Raw genomic sequence first — 19,948 nt, 5'->3', positions numbered from 1 at the left:
CTACTGTCTTTGATGGGGAGAAATGAGAAGACATCTGATCAGCACCATGGGCAGAAGCGAACATCCAGAATAAGACTAGAGTGAAGGGAGTGTGGGGTAGGATCAAGGGGAATGATATGACAGCAGAGAAGACCAGAGTGTTTGCATGTTCCGTGGCAGGAATACTCAGTTTATTTTATTCCTTATGTGATTAAAAAGAGTACGACTGGGGGAATGAGAGCAGATCTATTCTTGGATTATGGTTGAGGAAGGCAAAGTTAAAAACCAATTTAAAGTTGTAACATATTTATAGTACCATGGGAAGTATAAATAACTATTTTACATGAATGTATCATAATATCTTAGGTTCTTTAAGCAAAAAGACTCACTAATTTTTATACTCCCCAAATTTATTTCTTTATGAAACATAATAGATGTTCCATAGAATAGGTGACTTCGATCTCAAAAAGTGTATGGTCTCTTTGAAGAGACCGAATATGAGTATATGGAAAGTTAAATAAGAATACGTGGTTGTATGCAGTTAAGTAAACAGTAAACTGTAGACATTCTCTATAAATTCAGAGATGTGCAATGTGTGAGGTGGTTAAGACTGATAGATAATCTTTGGATTAATAGCTGAAGTTCCAATCCCTGCTCTGTTACTAACTGGCTAGATGACCTTGCAGATTATTTAAACTCTTCTGTGGCTAGATTTATTCTTCTGTAAAATGGGGATAACAGTATTTTCCCTACTGGGTTATTGAGATTTAAGCAAGAGAGTGAATGTGAAGTGCTTTAGATAGTGCCTGGTACATATAAGGCTGCTACGTATTAGTCAGTCAGTTGTGTCCAACTCATTGCAACTCCATGAACTGTAGCCCACCAGGCTCCTCTGTCCATGGAATTCTCTAGGTAAGAATACTAGAATGGGTAGCCATTCCTTTCTCCAGGCAATCTTCCTGTCTCAAAGGTTGAACCCTGGTCTCCTGCATTGCAGGTAGATTCTTTACCATCTGAGTCACCAGGGAAGACCAAGGCTGCTATCGATGGTAGAGAAATAAAGTTTTTGGGGGTAGTTGAGACTGAAGCCAAATCCTAAAGAATAGGTCGAGTTTAGACAATTGGAAAGAAGGATATTTATCATAAATTCTAGCTCTGACATTTAATTTACTTTGTGACCTTTGGCAAGTCTTTGAGATTCTTTGTGCCTGGTTTTCTTTTTTGTAAAAGAGTGAGTTGTTACAATTTCAGTGCTTGATGCATAGTTGGTGCTCAACATATAATAGTTGCTCTTATCATAGATGTAGTTATTGTCACTGCTGTCAGCATCATTGTCATCTTTGTTGTTATCATCGGCATCATCATGGTAGGAGGCAAGAATTTGGCTGTCTATGAGCTGAGGTTTCAGGGAATGGAGGGAACCAAGATTTATATTTCGGGAAGGGTCTTATTGCAAAATCTCTCTTCAAATGAAAGAACTACAAGAAAAATAGCTTTGATTATGATAACAGGGGTTTAAGCTGGCTACTGTGGCCAGGATGTGGGACTTTCTATAGAATAAATTTTATTTCATATCAATTTTCTGAAATGGATAATGATACCAAGTATACTTTTGCAATGGCTGTTTTCTTACCTTTTTTGTTTTGTTTCTTTGTTTTCTTACCTTTTGAGTAAAGCTCTTTCTGGAAAGATCCAAATTTTGTGTTTTTACTATACTGAAACCTATCATAAGATACATAGTTAAAAGGACCATACTCTGCAGCTTGGCACTGTGACCACATACCTTTGGAGTGAAATTTGAAAATGTTAAGTTATTGATGCAGAAAATCACAATAAGGTCATAAAATTATTTTTATTAAGGTAGTAGAAATTATATCTATATTCCAAAAATGAAATCTTTGTCCTTTTCATTTTGGCGTTCATGTCAGGGTTAGTGATAATTCATGGCATCACCGACTCAATGGACATGAGTTTGGGCAAACTCTGGGAAATAGCGAAGGACAGGAGAGCTTGGTGTGCTGCAGTCCATGGGATCGCAAAGAGTCAGACACGATTCAGCGACTGAACAACAGCAATACGTTATTTCAGCTAGTAATTGTGTTAATAAGCCTTTTGCTTAATTATTTTTTCTCTTTAGAACGATACCGCATTCAGAGTGAACAATTTGAGGATCTTTGGCTTATAACAAATGAGCTTATCATCCGCCTTCAAGAATATTTTGAAAAACAGGGAATCAAAGATTTCACATGTTCTTTTTCTGGACCTGTGCCCCTTCAAGAATATTTTGAGTTGATTGATCATCATTTTGAGGTGTGTATGATCATAACCTATATCATCTGTAATTTTTCAGTATGTGAAAAAGAAGGGGATCCTGTAGAGGTGAGAATTCTAGTATACATGCCATTAGGCAGTACACTAAGTTGTTATTCTTATGTGGGTGGTGGGGTTGTGAATCTTTTCCTGCCCTCTTGCCAATTTGTGATCAATTGCAGACTTTTACAGAGTGGCTGCCTGGAGCTAAGCATGTGGTCTGACCTCAGAACAGAACTGGTTTAATTCTCCCACATGGGGATTTAACCTTTGACCCCAATAACCCAGTGCTAAAACTATTTGAGCTTATCGGCAGCCATTTGGCTAACTAATTCTAGCAGGCCATAAATGAGGTGTGATTATAAAGTAAAGTGAATTTTCCTTTTCATTTTTAACAAGCACACCAGAACTTCTGCATCTGAATAAGGGTTAATCACGTAAAATATTATCGAGTATCTGGCACAATGGGTGCTTGGTAAATGCCGAAGGATTAAATGTCTAAATCAGTGAGATTTGCCAGTGACTTTGTTGCCTGGATATGTTAGCACTTCTTCTTTGGAATTATCTTCAGAGCCTGTGTTAGATTTTCTTGAGTATCTTCAGAGTGTCAAATCTTCATCCTTTGAAAATTGGTTTGATATTTGGAAATAGTCAAGATTAATGTTTTTGTGAAAACAGTTATACAATGACAGTCATTGTTTTAAGTACCATGTGTTTAAAAAAAGAATTCACCAAGCTTTACTTACTTGTTTGCCTGTAAGTAGATCCTGTAGGGAATTACAAAGAGGAATTTCAAAAAGATTTTGAAAATTATTTAAGGAAGCATTGGTTCCCTACAGTGGCTCCTTTTTAAGGAATCCATAGGTTTTTGCATGTCTGTAAAGTGGTGTGTGTGTGCACGTGTGTATATATGTATTATAGAGAGAGAGAGAGGAAGGAGAAATGTCTGTTTAGTTCTTTGGCCCATTTTTTGATTGGGTCATTTATTTTTTCTGGAATTGAGCTGCAGGAGTTGCTTGTATATTTTTGAGATTAATCCTTTGTCTGTTTCTTCATTTGCTATTATTTTCTCCCAATCTGAGGGCTGTCTTTTCACCTTACTTATAGTTTCCTTTGTAGTGCAAAAGCTTTTAAGTTTCATTAGGTCCCATTTGTTTAGTTTTGCTTTTATTTCCAATATTCTGGGAGGTGGGTCATAGAGGATCTTGCTGTGATTTATGTCGGAGAGGGTTTTGCCTATGTTCTCCTCTAGGAGTTTTATAGTTTCTGGTCTTACATTTAGATCTTTAATCCATTTTGAGTTTATTTTTGTGTATGGCGTTAGAAAGTGTTCTAGTTTCATTCTTTTACAAGTGGTTGACCAGTTTTCCCAGCACCACTTGTTAAAGAGGTTGTCTTTTTTCCATTGTATATCCTTGCCTCCTTTGTCAAAGATAAGGTATCCATAGGTTCGTGGATTTATCTCTGGGCTTTCTATTCTGTTCCATTGATCTATATTTCTGTCTTTGTGCCAGTACCATACTGTCTTGATGACTGTGGCTTTGTAGTAGAGTCTGAAGTCAGGCAGGTTGATTCCTCCAGTTCCATTCTTCTTTCTCAAGATTACTTTGGCTATTCGAGGTTTTTTGTATTTCCATACAAATTGTGAAATTCTTTGGTCTAGTTCTGTGAAAAATACCGTTGGTAGCTTGATAGGGATTGCATTGAATCTATAGACTGCTTTGGGTAGAATAGCCATTTTGACAATATTGATTCTTCCAATCCATGAACACGGTATGTTTCTCCATCTGTTTGTGTCCTCTTTGATTTCTTTCATCAGTGTTTTATAGTTTTCTATGTATAGGTCTACAGATGGCTAACAAACACATGAAAAGATGCTCAACATCACTCATTATTAGAGAAATGCAAATCTAAACCACAATGAGGTACCATTACACGCCAGTCAGGATGGCTGCTATCCAAAAGTCTACAAGCAATAAATGCTGGAGAGGGTGTGGAGAAAAGGGAACCCTCTTACACTGTTGGTGGGAATGCAAACTAGTACAGCCGCTATGGAAAACAGTGTGGAGATTTCTTAAAAAACTGGAAATAGAACTGCCATATGACCCAGCAATCCCACTTCTGGGCATACACACTGAGGAAACCAGATCTGAAAGAGACACGTGCACCCCAATGTTCATCGCAGCACTGTTTATAATAGCCAGGACATGGAAGCAACCTAGATGCCCATCAGCAGATGAATGGATAAGGAAGCTGTGGTACATATACACCATGGAATATTACTCAGCCATTAAAAAGAATTCATTTGAACCAGTCCTAATGAGATGGATGAAGCTGGAGCCCCTTATACAGAGTGAAGTAAGCCAGAAAGATAAAGAACATTACAGCATACTAACACATATATATGGAATTTAGAAAGATGGTAACGATAACCCTATATGCAAAACAGAAAAAGAGACACAGAAATACAGAACAGACTTTTGAACTTTGTGGGAGAATGTGAGGGTGGGATATTTCAAAAGAACAGCATGTATACTGTCTATGGTGAAACAGATCACCAGCCTAGATGGGATGCATGAGACAAGTGCTCGGGCCTGGTGCACTGGGAAGACCCAGAGGAATCGGGTGGAGAGGGAGGTGGGAGGGGTGATTGGGATGGGGAAGACGTGTAAATCCATGGCTGATTCATATCAATGTATGACAAAACCCACTGAAATGTTGTGAAGTGATTGGCCTCCAACTAATAAAAAAAAAAAAATTAAAAAAAAAAAAAAGAAAAGAGAGAGAGAGGAAGGGAGAGAGAATATGTTATGTAAATTGTCAGTCACATGAACATTCTACTTAATGTTCAGTTCCTTGAACATTCTAAGAACGTTGACTTTAACCTATACATAAAGACTTTTCTGAATACAGTGTCAACATAAAGGGAAATTTTCAGTGAATGCAGTCTAATTGTGGGTAATACAACAATATCAAATAAATGAATTTGGGTTTTCTCTCATCTATACTGATGATATTGTATAGGATAGTATACTTTGACCAAATTGTGGCACCAAAAGTCAATAGTTTGGGAAATAATATTTAGGTACTCTAAGTATTGAGAACCTTTGTAATTCTCTAGGATATATCTGAAGAAATTCCTGCTTAACTGTGCAAAAGTGAGGTCCAGTGACTTACGGAAGAGAGTCCACAGAAAGACTGTACTGATTAAATGTTTGTAACATTTAAAATAGAAAACATTCATTTCTAATTGACTATATTTGACATATAGTCCGCGTCTCTCCTGTGCTTATATTTACTGGCTAGTTAATCCTTGTAGTTTCTACATCAGGGACATTTCTTTTCTGGGGAGGGACTTAGGGAATATGGTCAACTATATACACTTTTACTTGTCAAACAAGTTAAAAAGGGCATGCTTATACTTCCTTTACTCTCTGGCCTCAGTCTCTACCTTTTTTTTGTTTTTCTTTTAATACAGCTTTCAACTTTGAATAAAGGTGGCTTTTGGCTTCCAAGTGTCCTTTAGCATAAGCTCCATGAAAACAAGAATTTTTGTCTGTTTTAGTCATTGTTGTAATTCCTAGTGTCTAGAACATTGCTTGGCACTAAGATCCATACATATTTGTTAAGTGTTGAAATTCTGATATGTGAAAACATTTCAATCACTGATGTTTTGGTACACATACAAAGACACCTCGCTGATGTCTTAATATTGAAAATATATTTTTTATTTCATGAATTGAGGAAATAAAATATTTTAGGAAGTCATACAATTAAAAGTGAATTATTGATAACTTTTGTAATATTCTTCTTAAAAAATTAGTTGTTATATCACTTTAAATTTTGGTAATGAATTTTTCTTTCCCTTCAAGAGAATATTCTTTGATGTAGCTACTTAAGTGCTTCTGAAACTGGGGTTAAAGGAGGGTAATAGAATTCCAAGTTTTTTCCCCAATCGTGTGTCTTTTCTCCACACATGCACTGAAAAAGAGGGGAGTTTGGCTTGATATCAGAAATGTAAACTATATTTGATTTCCAAACATACTGAATATGATACTGCAGAAGTATTATGCCTGTTCTGTAAAGTTGAAGTAGCAGTCACATGATCTGGTTTCATGGAGTATTCCCTATGACTTTGGTCAGTTTTCTTTATTTTAATAATATTATATTCAAAAATTATGAAAAGAGTTAATGGAAAGGAGTCATTTCTGATTCTCATCCTCCCATTATTAAATATCCTCTTTGGAGGCAACTTTTGGTGTCCAGTTTCTTGTGATCTTTCTAGAATTGTTCTATGTAGTCACAACTATGTTACTATACAAATTTTTAGAAAAAAATACATGAATGATATTCTGTTTTTTTACTCTGCTTCTTTGAATGCATCTTTGGCTAGCATTGCTTATCTGTACCTAGTGGTCCTCTTGTTCCTCTATTGATAGCAGTTTGATTTTTTTTTTTTTTAGTATGGTCAAAACCTTTATGTCAAAAATTTATAATAAATGTTTGGTATTAGTCCACATAGTTAAGTTTTTGGTGTAAAGTTATTTGGCTTCAAGAAAGAATATTTGGTTTACTTCACTAATAGGAATATCTCTTAGTGCTGGGATGGCCTCTTCTTGGTCTTTCTTGTGCTGTTGATTTTTGGCATAGTTATCTGTGATATTATGAATGGAGTCAAGTGGAGAGGTACTCATCATGTTTATTCCAAATAAGAGGACGTAACCGATGACTACGGTAATGAGGAGATACACAGGCAGAGCAACGGCCCAATACTTTTGAGGCCAATAAGTTAAGCCTGAGGAGTTTAGCCAAGATTCAGAATAAAAGCTCACACAAGATACAGTATGAAACCAAATTGGGAGCTTAAGAAAAGAACAAAGCCATAAATTGCTCTTTCTGGCAATGGCGACTGTGAATTTTCCACCATTTTCCCCGTGGCTTTAGATATTTCAAGTTCCCCCCCGGGTTGCGGGGTGGCCCTCGACCTTGGGTCCTCCAAGCGCTGACTCCAGCAGTTTGATTATTAACACTATCTTACTGTAATAGGAACAGAACAAATTCTATAATGAATATCTTTGCATGTACATTACTTTTTGCAAGCACACCCCTTGGAAAAATTCCTGGAAGTGCGATTGCTAGGTCAAAGGCTATTATGCTTGAGAACTGTTTGTATTAACTTCTCTGTGAATCTTGCCTACTTTTCTATTGGATTGGTGTTCTTTTTCTTACTTGTTTGTTTGGGTTGTGGTCATTTTTTCATCAGTTTGTGGATGCTTTCTAGATATTATGGCAATCACATAGAACTTTTTTTTTTTTTTTTTTAGGTTAGTAATTTATCAGGGGTGTGTGTGTGTGTGTGTGTGTGTGTGTGTGACTTTTGGCTTTTAAGTTAAAAAGATCTGTCTCATGCTAAAATTATTTTAAAAATACAATTTTCTAGTACTTTTGTTTTACTTAAACTTTTGATTCCTCTACAGTTGATTTTGCTGTAAAGGCTAGGGGAGAGATTATAGATTATTATTCTTTTTTTTCCCTTGTATATTTAATCAGGTATCACAAAATGTTTATTAAATAATCTGTCTTTACCCCTTGGTAAGTGGGCCATTTTTACTAAATTTCTATCCAGCCTATTTCACTGTATCATTTATGTATTCAAGAATCAAATATCATACTGTTTTAATTCTCTAAACTCTGTAATACACTTAAATTTCCTCTTTACTCTTTTCAAATTTTTATTGGTATTGCCAGTATCCCTACTTTAGACATGTTTTTGTTGTGCACATTTAGCCTGAATTAAAGAAATTCTTCATTGTAGTTGCGGATAAATGGTGAAAAATTAGAAGAACTCTTATCTGAAAGAGCTGTACAATTTCGGGCCATTCAACGTCGGCTGTTAACAAGGTTCAAAGATAAAACACCTGCGCCCCTCCAACACCTGGACACCTTGCTGGATGGAACTTACAAGCAGGTAAGTATAATATCAGTGGTAGTTTTCTACTACTGGATATAATCTTTTCCCTCACTCTAGAGTCACGTTCCAGACTACCAAGGTTAGGTGTTTCTTTCCTGTATATTATGAAACATTGAACAGCATACAAGTTTTAGAGTCAGAATTTAGTCAAGCTCTGTCACTGTCTAATTATGTGACTTTGAGTAAATTAGAATAGATCCATCCATATTTTACTTTCCAGAGTTTTTGTGAGGATTTTCCATCATTTTTTTGAAGCAGCCAACATAATGCCAGGCATATAGTATATGCTTGATAAATAGTAGCTATTATGGTTAGTGTGTTTATTGGACAATTCTTGGTACATCCCATAATTATCACAATTCTCAGATTGTCTTACAGAGCAATTGGATCATACTTCTAGTTTTTTGTCAGCTGATGTTTTAAGATAGAATTCTGTTTTTAAAATTTACTTTATTGATGTATAATTGATTTACAATGTTGTGCTAGTTTATGCTGTACAATAAAGTGATTCAGTTTTATATATATACATATATATATATATGTATATATATATGCACGCACACACATTCTTTTTCATATTGTTCTCCATTATGATTTATCACAGGGTACTTCCCTGTGCTGAATAGTAGGACCTTGTTGTTTATCCATTCTATTTACAATAGTTTGTGTCTGCTAATCTCAAACTCCCAATCCCTTCCTTCCCCAATTATCCTCCCCCCTGTCAATCACAAGTCTGTTCTGTATGTCTGTGAGTCTATTTTGTAGATAAATTCACTTGTGTCATATTTTAGATTCCACATATAAGTGATATTACATGATATTTATCTTTCTCTTTTGTTTTAGTATGATCATCTCTAGGTCCATCCATGTTGCTGTATAACATTATTTCATTCTTTTTTATGGCTGAGTAGTAGTCCATTGTATATTTGTATCATATCTTTATTCATCTGTCTTTGACCATTTAGATTGTTTTCGTGTCTTGGCTGTTGTGAATTGTGCTGTGAACATAGGGGTATGCGTATCTTTTTGAATTATAGTTTTGTCTGGATATATGCCTAGGAATAGGATTGCTGGATCACATGGGAACTCTATTTTTTGTTTTTGAGAAACCTCCTTACTGTTTTCCATGGTGGCTTGCACCAACTTACATTACCACCAACAGGGTAGGAGGGTTCCTTTTTCTTTACACCCTCTATAGCAATTGTTGTTTGTAGACTTCTTTAGTATGGCCATTCTGATGGTGTGAGATGGTGCCTTATTGTAGTTTTGATTTGCATTTCTCTAATAATTAGCAATGTTGAGCATCTTTTCATGTGCCAGTTGGCCATGAGATGGAATTCTTAAATAGCCCTTTGTTCTAGCTCAAAGACTTTTTTTCTTCCTCTTTGAGTCTTTCTTCTACCAATGGTTTATCATTTGCATAACTAGGGTTATCTGAGTCTTACTCTTAAGGTATTACATCTTTAGAAACTATTCAAAATTATCATCTCAGGCTTGAAATAATTTTTAAAATTGAAATTTCATGGATAAGACCTCTTCCAGTTTTACTATAAAGAAGTCAGCTTTGATTAACTACATTATGTCTTTTTACATTTCTGTACAATATCAATTATCTGTTTCAAAATCAGTGTTGATGATACGAATACTCTGTTGATTTTTTTTTATTGAATTTTTTATCGAGATAGTTGTATATTCCCATGCAGTTATAATAAAAAGTACAGCTAGGGAATTCACTAGTGGATAAGAATCTGCCTGTCAGTGCAGGGGACACAGGTTCAATCCCTGATCCGGGAAGATCCCACATGCCTCAGAGCAGCTAAGCCCGTGAGCCACAACCACTGAGCCTGATTGCTGCAATTACTGAAGCCTGCCTGCTCTAGAGTCCATGCTCCCCAATAAGAGAAACCACTGCAACGCGAAGCCTGCGCACCACAACAAAGACTAGCTCCTGCTGGCAGCAATTAGAGATAATCTGCAAGCAGCACCGAAGACCCAGCACAGTCAGTAAATAAATAGTTTAAAAAGAAACCATAAAAAATATAGCTAAATTTCATGTATCATTTACCCACTTTTTTCTAGTGGTATCATTTTGTAAAACTATAGTATAATATCACAATCAGATTATTGACATTGATAAAATCTGTAGATTTTTATTCAAATTTCCACAATTTTACCTGTACTTATTTGTGGGTGTATTAAGTTCTATACACTTTTATGCAGGTGTGTGTATCCACCATCTTGTGTATTTAAGACACCGAGCAGCTCCATCGCACAAGACTTATTCAAGTTGCATTTCATTGACAAAACCCCTTCCCCGACACTGTGCTCCTCTTCCACATTCTGCTGTTTTTGAAAGAATGAATCAGATTTTGTTTTCATAGTTAGCTTTTCTAAAGGGAAGAACCATGGAGCAGGAAATGGCATCCCACTCCAGTATTCTTGCCTGGGAAATCCCATAGACAGAGGAGCCTGGCGGGCTACAGTCCATAGGGTCACAAAGAGTCAAACATGACTTAGTGACTAAACAAGAACAGCAACAGCAACGACAAAGAGAAGAAAAATAGCTTGCTATGTGAACATCACTAAATGTGTTGGTAATATATTTGCTTCTTGAAATTTTCATGGTTGTTCGTACTGTGTGAGCCACCAGGGAAGCTCAATTGGAGGGACAGTCTGCAGCAATCGTAGATTTTTGGAAAGAAAATGGGGCTTCAAGACCAAAGACCCCAGTTCTGTCACTTATTTGCTATGTGGCTTTTGGCAATTTCCTTACCTTCCCAGAAATTCAGTTTCTTTCCATAAAATGGAACACATACTCACTGTCTTATTACAAAGATTCTATTCCATAGTGGATGTAGAAATGCTTGGTAAATTGTTCTACAAATACAGATTGCAAATTTCTTCTGTGCTGAAGCAGTTACGTGACTCAGTAAGCACTAACGCTGTTTCTGTTCCAGACTTTTTTTTCTCTCTCAGGTATACTTTTTGTTTTGGTTTGGTCTTCGTTTTCTTTCTTTTTTTCCCCCTCTTCCCTCTTCTTCATATATCTTTGATGATCTATCTCATTCTTAGGCTTCCTGCCACATCTGCACTTGGAGCTGAAGAATCTTGTCTTTTATGGTGCTGTATCATTTTGTGGACAAAATGGCAGAGGGATCTTTAAAGGGGTTTGATGAAGATACTTGATTTAATGCTTTCCATATTTTCTATATAGCAAGACTTCCTTTGTCTTTTCTACATTCTAAGTTCTGGGGTTTATTTTCTTCTGCTTAGGTCTTAAGGGTGCTAGGTGTCCAGGAGCTGCTATGAATTCCAATAAAGTTTTTAAGACAAACTGAGGGTGAAGCCCAAATCCCTTCATAAGTGAATGATTGTACAGTGCTGAGTTGGCTGTAGTGTGAAATACTTGATATGGTATTAATATATTTATTCATGTAATAGAGTCAGTGATGGTACAGTTGTACAGGTTCTGAGGTCAAAGTTTGGCTTACTGTCTCTTCATTCAGTAATGGTAGCTGTTGTTATTTAGGAGCCAGATGTCAGTTTGCCAGGAGCAGAGTGGGGAAGGCCAGGATGGGCAGGCATAGGCTTCTCTGCCCTGGTGCTGAGCAGAAGCTCTTGGGTGTGCATGCTCAAGTCACTGCAGTCGTGCCTGACGCTTTGCAACCCTATGGGCTGTAGCTTGCCAAGGTTCCTCTGTCCGTGGGATTCTCCAGGCAAGAGTACTGAAGTGGTTTGCCACTTCTTCCTCCAGGGGGTCTTCCTGACCCAGGATTCAAACCCACATCTCTTAGGTCTCCTGCATTGGCAGGTAGGTTCTTTACCTTAGTGCCACCTGAAGAAACTCTTGGTCCTACTGGCTTACACAGTGAAGCTAGTGAACTGAAGACAGTCTCTAGTCTTCTAATGCCCTGGCATGTAGGATCATGAGGTCAAGTGACTGTCTTCCCCACATCCCAGATTGTTTTATCTGGATGTATTCTTAGAAGGAAAATTTCTCAGTCAAAAAATATTTCTCACTCACAAACACACACACATCACACACACACACACATACACGCACATACATATTATTTAGCAAAAATGTACTAAATTATAATTCTGCCAGCAGTTTATAAAATAATGTCTGTTTTCTAGGTATTATTGTTTTTGATAGTTAGAATTCTTCACCTGGTAAAATAATTTTACTGTTATTTTAATCTTTCTTTGCTTGCCAGTAAGGTTGAACATTTAAAAATGTTAACCGACCATTTACCTGTCTTCTATTGTGATTTACATGGGTAAAACCTTTTGGTCAATAGTTTATCAAGTAGTGCAGCTTTTTGTTATTTTGTATATATTAAGCTAGCAAGCTTTTAGCATACTTTTGTCATGCATAAAAAATACTTTGCGTATGTAAGGAATGTAATCTCTCTTCATATGTAAAATTTTACCAATTTGTCATTTGCCTTTTATTCTTTAGACAAGTAAAATTTACAAAATCTTTGCATAGTAAAATCTATTACTCTTTTTCCCTTAGACATCAGTATCTCGGAAAGTCTTCCCATGTCAAGAGTACATAAATATCGACTAAGAATTTATTTTAACATTTTTATGCTATCATTCTTTATATATACTTTTTTTAATCCATCTGGAATGTATTATGCAATTTAGAGGGAATCTGATCTTCTCATCAAAAATGGTGAGCTAGTTGTCTGAGCCCCTGCTTATTGTATAATCCATTTTTTTTTCTTACTGAGCTGAAATACTATTTGTAACATTTAACAATTTTACTGTATAGTGAACTACTCCAAACCTTAGTGGTTTCAAACAACAACAATTCATTATTGCTCATGAGTCTTCAAATCAGCTGAGCAGTTCTGCTGACCTGGGCCATGGTTAGCTGTTCTTGTTTGAATTCACTCATGTGTCTCTGGTTAGCTAGTTAGTTAGCTGGAGACTAGATGTACTTCCACATTTGGCATTTGGCTCACAGTTAGATGGAGTGATTGTGCCACATGTGTGGCGGGCTGGCCTGTTCCTTTTGTGGCTGCAGGTCCCAATATACAAATACTCTTCAAGTCTCTGCCTGTGCTATGTCTCTAATTCCCCATTGGTTTTGACCAACCCAGTTCAAAGGGCTGGGAAAATAAACTCTTCTTCTTTATTGAAGGAGTAAAGGACTGTGGGCATTTTCACAATCTACCCTAAATTAGCATATAGTAATGGTGGCTCAGAGGGTAAAGAATCCACCTGCAATGTGGGAGACCTGGATTCAGTCCCTGGGTCAGGAAGATCCCCTGGAGGAGGTCATGGCAACCCACTCCAGTATTCTTGCCTAGAGAATCTGCATAGACAGAGGAGCCGGTGGGCTGCAGTCCAGGGGGTCGCACAGAGTCAGACATGACTGAGTGACTAAGCACAGCACAAATTAGCAAAATGTTTTAAAAGCTAATTTTTGCAACTTTCCTATCCCTTGAACTTAGGTTTTTCTATATTTTTTACCCTGAAACCTATTTTTTTAATTAAAATTTCATTAATTCATAATCAGTGTGGTCTGTGGATTCTAAAGATAATTTCTCCTGCAATTCATTAGATTTAAGAAAATAGAACATCTGTGCTATTTTCAGGCTAGTGAGACTGCCCAAATACTTGCCTATGTGCTAAGTTATGGTCAGCTGTCTTGGGGATGGAATCTGTTATTTAGTCTCCTCTAAGTCACTGCCGTAGTCCTGTCCAGGGTGGGCTTTATGTGTGTGTGATCTATGCAGTCACAGAACCCTGTGTTTGGTTGAATGCTCTGTGGTAGCCATCTTGAAATTCTGAAGACTTTTTGAACATGAGGCCCCATATTTTCATTTTGCTCTGGGTCCCTCAAATAATGTAGGTTGTTGTTGCCCTGTTGGAATTTCTAACGAGAACAAGACAATTGGGAGTTCAGATGTAGAGTATAATTCAAAGACATACTGTTTTTATTACCACTACCCCAAAACCACTTGTAAGTTTCCTTAAAGATGAACAGGAAGGGATATAGTGGGCTCCTCTGAATAGCTCAAAGGCTTTCTGGGACTGGCATCTTGGTTAACTGACAGTGAAGTGACAAGGGTTATCTCATTTAAGGTTATCATGTTGCAATTAGTTGTCTCTAAGCATGTTGTGCAGAGAAGGCAATGGCACCCTACTCCAGTACTCTTGCCTGGAAAATCCCATGGACGGAGGAGCCTGGTAGGCTGCAGTCCATGGGATCGCTAAGAGCGACTGACTTCACTTTCACTTTTCAGTTTCATGCATTGGTGAAGGGAATGGCAACTGACTCCAATGTTCTTGCCTGGAGAATCCCAGGGACGGCAGAGCCTGGTGGGCTGCCGTCTATGGGGTTGCACAGAGTCGGACACGGCTGAAGTGACTTAGCAGCAGCAGCAGCAACAAACATGTTGTGGGTGGCAGCCTGTGGGTCATGGGCTTCAAGATGCACCATGAATAGTTATGAATTTTGATGTACAAAGAGTTCAGCCAACAACTTTTCTCCCGTTTTCAACTGCAAGTTATTTCTTATATCTTGTATCTTTGATTGAACAGGAACCCCCAAACCACATCACCACATTATAATTTTAGTAGCATGCTTTTCCTGTATGGTATCTACCTACCATCACATCAGACTTCACTGGGGCATCTACCATCCCCTTTTTACTGAGGTCATCCTACTGCTGAGGCAAGGAGAGAGGAATAGCACATCTACTCTGGAAAAGCATCTTGTGATTCTTACATGGGAAGGATCTGGTTTCCAATGAATGAGGCTGTTCCAGTTGCTCACCACAATTTCTATACCTTTTCTAGAATTTTGGAAGAAAAGTCTTACTTTGTTAAAGAACTTTCACCTTTACTTTTATCTTTAGAGGCATAATGTTGAAAGGAAGTAACTAAGCCAAGAGTTTCTTTTTTTTTTAGCAGTCAGAAACCTGTATTTCCTCATTTGGATAATTATAATACTGCTTTGTCAATCACCTGAATATATTTTTGGAGGACCTAAGAAAGTATGGGAAAGATGGGAAATTCGTGTTTATTGAGGATCTATTGAGTCTAAGGTACATTTCATTTATTATTTCACGTAACATAATCATCTTATGTGGGTGGCATTCTTATTTCCATTTTATGGTTGAAGAACTTGAGACTTAAAGCAGGGTTAAACCACTTGCTCAGTGTTGCAAAGATATTAAATCATCTATTCCAAAGTCCGTGTTTTATGAGTATGTCATGTGGCACTTTTCCTTCAATTATTTCCAGGTAAGACATAGACCTCATAGGTTTTCCTTAGCAAATCTACAGTCAGGCTGACGAAAAAGGAGATTTGTGCATATTTGTACATATTCATGGTGTGTATATGTATATATTCATGATCATTCAATATTCATTTTATATGTACCTATCAGAAAGTCACAAAATCTTCTGGAGAGTTCCCCAAAGTATGTATTACATCTGAAACTTGTGTTATCAGAGGAAGAGGCGAGTTTGTTAATGTAACTAATGCTGAAGTTCAGTTTCTTTGCCATCAAATACTAGTGCTTATTGCATTTGGCAGAAGAGCTTTGGAAAATAAGTTCTCTTTGATGTTGTAAAATTTTCACGTGTATTTGTTTGTCAAAGCAGGACTGAATGGTTGAATTGAAATAGGGGAAATTTAGACTTACCCTATGGTTTGGCTTGTGTTTTAATGCTTTTATCTGTACTAAGATTTTTTTTTTTTCTCCACTTGAATACTAACCCTCTGTTGTAACAGAGGAAAAGTGTTTACTACTAATCTAAAAGTTTAATTGTGTCAGATGACATATATGTAATGTAATGACTGATAGCCATTAATGTTCTAGAAAGGTACTTGGCTGATTTTTCTATTCTGCAAAACGGAGGCTGTATTAGGCACAATTTTAAACAGAGATCCTGTGGTTTCTAATTTGCTATTTGTTACTTTTTCTGTGCTTAAAACTTCCTTCCATTCTGTTTATTTGTGTAGTATTGATATATAAAAATCATTTAAAGTTATGCAAAAATCTAAGAGCACTTTGATCCGTGATTTTAAATGAGCATGGTTTTGGCTGATAACACAAAGGAATATGTGATGAAACCATTCAGAGGCCTATTTGCCTCTTTGCATTGGCAAGTAAATTGATAGACTGAGAAGGAAGTATCAGGGATTTGATGATGTGGCTGCATTTTTTCCTTATAACTATTTAGAAGCTAAGAAGTTCTTTCTCTTCCCAAGGAGATAGAATATACAGATGATAAAGGGAGCAGAGAAACATGTAATCATATATTTGGGGATGATTGGGAGAGGTAAGTTTGAAAAAAAATAAAAAGGATGAGATGTTAGTAAAAAAGATGGAGTTTGCATATTTTCACTTCATAATTCTATCCTTGAATGTTTAAGAAGGTAGTTTGTGAAGAAAAAAGACATTCATCAAGTTGTTCATTTGTGGTATTAATCATTTTTGTCAGAAATGATAAATCAGCTTTCTACAGTTGGAAAATGATCAGATAATTGTAGTACTCTCATTTGATGTGTCGTTTCTTATCATTATTTTGTCTCATTATTTTAAGAACTGGAATAATGTGAAAATTTTAAAAAATTGTAAAAAGCAGACTAGTGTATGCTGCTGTATGCTGCTGCTGCTCAGTCATGTCTGACTCTTTGTGACCTCATGGACTATATAGCCCGCCAGGCTCCTCTGCCCATGAGATTCTCCAGGCAAGAATACTGGAGTGGGTTGCCATTTCCTTCTCCAGGGGATCTTCCTGACCCAGGGATTGAATCTGAATCTCCTGTGGCTCTTGTATTGGCAGGTGGATTTTTTTTTTTTACCACTGAGCCACCTGGGAAGAGTAATACGTAATAACTTACAAATAGATGTAGCTATGATTGATGAGTATTGAAAGATTTGGAAGGAGGTTAAAAAATTGAAAATGATATACATTTGTTATATATGACTTTAAATTCTTAAATAACATTTAAAATATTTAAAATATTATTATAGTCATAATTTGATAAGCACAAATTTTTTTTCACCATATGTGAATGTTCTTAATACTACTGAACTGTACACTTAAAATACTTAAGATGGTAAATTTTATATTTTGTTTTACCTCAATTCATAAAATAATAACTTTTTGAAAAATTAGATGTGTGAAACTCCTGGTCTTCATTGGTTTTCTGAGGAAAGTATTTTCTCTCTCCTGTATATACCTTATAAGTTTATTTTTCTAGTCTCCTCATGTGTAGAACTTTTGAGTTATCATGACATATATGAGTTAGTTTATTTGTATTCACTTAAAAAAAAACAATTGGATAACTGGATGGTATGCTTGAGTGAATATATGAGTAAGGATGGGCATTATCTTGCTCTGACTATAACCTCACCAGTTCCTCAGCTAAACTGGAGAAGCTTACAGAGCTCTTTCAAAAATGATGCCAATTTTTCTTCATCCGGGTCAGAGTGCAATCTGGAATATAATCTCCAAAGTGTGTTTCTTTTAAGTACATCACTGATGTATTCAGTATATGTGTGTGGTTATTTTCATTGGAAGGACCGATGCTGAAGCTGAAGCTCCAAAACTTTAGTTACCTGAGTGGAAAAGACCTTGGTGCTGGGAAAGATTGAGGGCAGGAGAAGAAAGGGGCAACAGAGGATGAGATGGTTGGATGGCATCACCGACTCAATGGATATGAGTTTGAGCAAACTCCAGGAGATAGTGAAGGGCAAGGAAGCCTGGTGTGCTGCAGTCTATGGGGTCGCAAAGAGTCAGACATGACTGAGCAACTGAACACCACCACCAGTAGCTATGTTAAAAAAGCAAAATGAAACAAGTAAACTTAATTTTGATAATGTGTTTTATTTAACCCTATGTACCTAAAGTATGAGTTTGAGCAAGCTCTGGGAGATGGTGAAGGACAGGGAAGCCTGCTGTGCTGCAGTTCATGCAGTCCGACTCATAAAGAATCGGACATGACTGAGTGGCTGAACAACAAACAACAACAATCTAAAATATTATAATTTCAACATAAACAAAAATTATTAATGACATTTAATATTTTTTCACACTAAGTCTTTAAAACATGGTTTATTTTACCCTTGCAGCCACATTTAAAGTGCTGAATATCCACACGGGGCTAATGACTACCTTAGTGAACATTGCAGTTCTAGCTACAGATAATTGTCAACTCAATTTTATATTGTTTCTTATAATGTTTCTTTTCTTGATTTTTTTCCTCTTTTAGTCCCTCTGAGTTCTTGTTCTGGATAAGACTGTCGTTGACCACTGATTTTTACTCACATGATGTGAATAGTAGGTAGTGGGAAACACTAAGACTGCCAGGAACTAGCAGAAACCTTTGCTTACATAAACCGTGACTTCAGATATTGTTTTTAAAAAAACCATCAAACTTTGTGTTAACAGATTTGGGTCCCAGTTCCAGCTCTCTCTGACTCTTTGACTTTGGGTGTGTCACAACCTCTCTAAGCCTTGGCTTCTTCACTTTCATCTTTGGACTTCCTTAGGACCTTTTTGAGCAGCATCCAGCTTGGGGCTTATCTTCTAGTAAAATTCTCAGTAAATATTTATTGTGCTGTATAATGATTAAGACAAGGGATTTAGAATCTTTAAGTTTCTATAAATACAAAATTTCAGAAACAAACGGGACCCTTTTAGGTCATCTAGTGCCAGCCCTTAGACTGGGATGTGGTTGTTAGCCAGTCGTTTGGTGGATGCTAATGCTAGTGATCTAAGTTACAGGGCTTGTTGAGACTGAATTAGTTTTCAAACAAAATATGTAAGTGCAAAGTATTATTATAAATTAGAGCTACGCTTTCCTGGATTTAGGTGTATAATGCTAATTGACATTAATGGGGATTGTACATAAACCAAGGGGAGAACAGACCTATTAGTGTATAAAAAAATTCTACTTATAATATCTGTCTGGTATGCTTTACTTCCCTGGGGCATATGCATTTTTTAAAAATAAATTGAATGCATACTTCTTTATCTTCATCTTGTTCAATCAGTATTGGAGTTTTCTGATTGCTAGTGTTGGTTTAAACATCTCCCTAGATTATAAATTCAGTATTATGGTTTTATTTTGGCAAACTCACCAGATTCAGAAATGTGATATTCATCTGCATTCTAAACTAAAACTTACCAGGGGTACTCTCTTGTGCTGAAATTTCATTCTATTTGTTGTTTGATCTTTTGAAAAAAAAAAAAAATTAGTCCTTTGACATACACTCAGAAGCAAGATGTTTCTAATATTACAATAAAACAATTAATGGCTCCATTATAAGGAAATGAAAATCTTATCTTTTTGTGTCAGTGATGAGAGAAAAATATATAAGTGCCCTCCAATTATCTGTAATTGTATGAGGTTTTCTTTCATTTATGTTATCTGTCTTCCTGTTTAATCCCATCTAGCACAATTATTCCTTTTGTATTAGTTTTCTCTAAATGGAGTTCTGAATGGTTTGAATTGTGAATTGACAATGATCACAATCTTTATAACCCCTCCTCTCTCTCCACCTTCTTCTCTTCCTTGCCTTTCTCTTTAAATAAAGGAAAACAAATACAGTTTCCTGGAGAGATTATTTTATGAGGTTAGCATAAGGGAGAAGATGTATGGCCTTTATAAGAGTGTCTATGAACAACGGAATAATTAAATCATTCTGATAT

At 36.4% G+C, this 19,948-nt stretch overlaps 1 protein-coding gene and 1 pseudogene across 7 annotated transcripts in view; one reads left to right on the top strand and one right to left on the bottom strand.

Moving 5' to 3' along the window:
* The window catches only part of BBS9 (Bardet-Biedl syndrome 9), a 438,091-nt gene that overhangs the window by 225,044 nt on the left and 193,099 nt on the right, over positions 1 to 19,948 (top strand). For all 7 annotated transcript variants that reach the window (XM_061165393.1, XM_061165394.1, XM_061165395.1 and 4 more), the window contains 2 exons: positions 2,117 to 2,289; positions 8,105 to 8,257. In XM_061165393.1, coding sequence (XP_061021376.1) covers positions 2,117 to 2,289; positions 8,105 to 8,257 — 326 coding nt within the window. The remainder of the gene's footprint in view (positions 1 to 2,116; positions 2,290 to 8,104; positions 8,258 to 19,948) is intronic.
* On the bottom strand, positions 6,780 to 7,222 carry LOC133072699 (phosphatidylinositol N-acetylglucosaminyltransferase subunit P-like; annotated as a pseudogene).

The sequence above is a fragment of the Dama dama genome, chromosome 18, assembly GCF_033118175.1.
Source record: "Dama dama isolate Ldn47 chromosome 18, ASM3311817v1, whole genome shotgun sequence".
In the NCBI taxonomy this organism is placed as follows: domain Eukaryota; kingdom Metazoa; phylum Chordata; class Mammalia; order Artiodactyla; family Cervidae; genus Dama; species Dama dama.
Note: the sequence above shows the minus strand (reverse complement) of the source record. Positions and strands in the feature narration are given on the sequence as shown.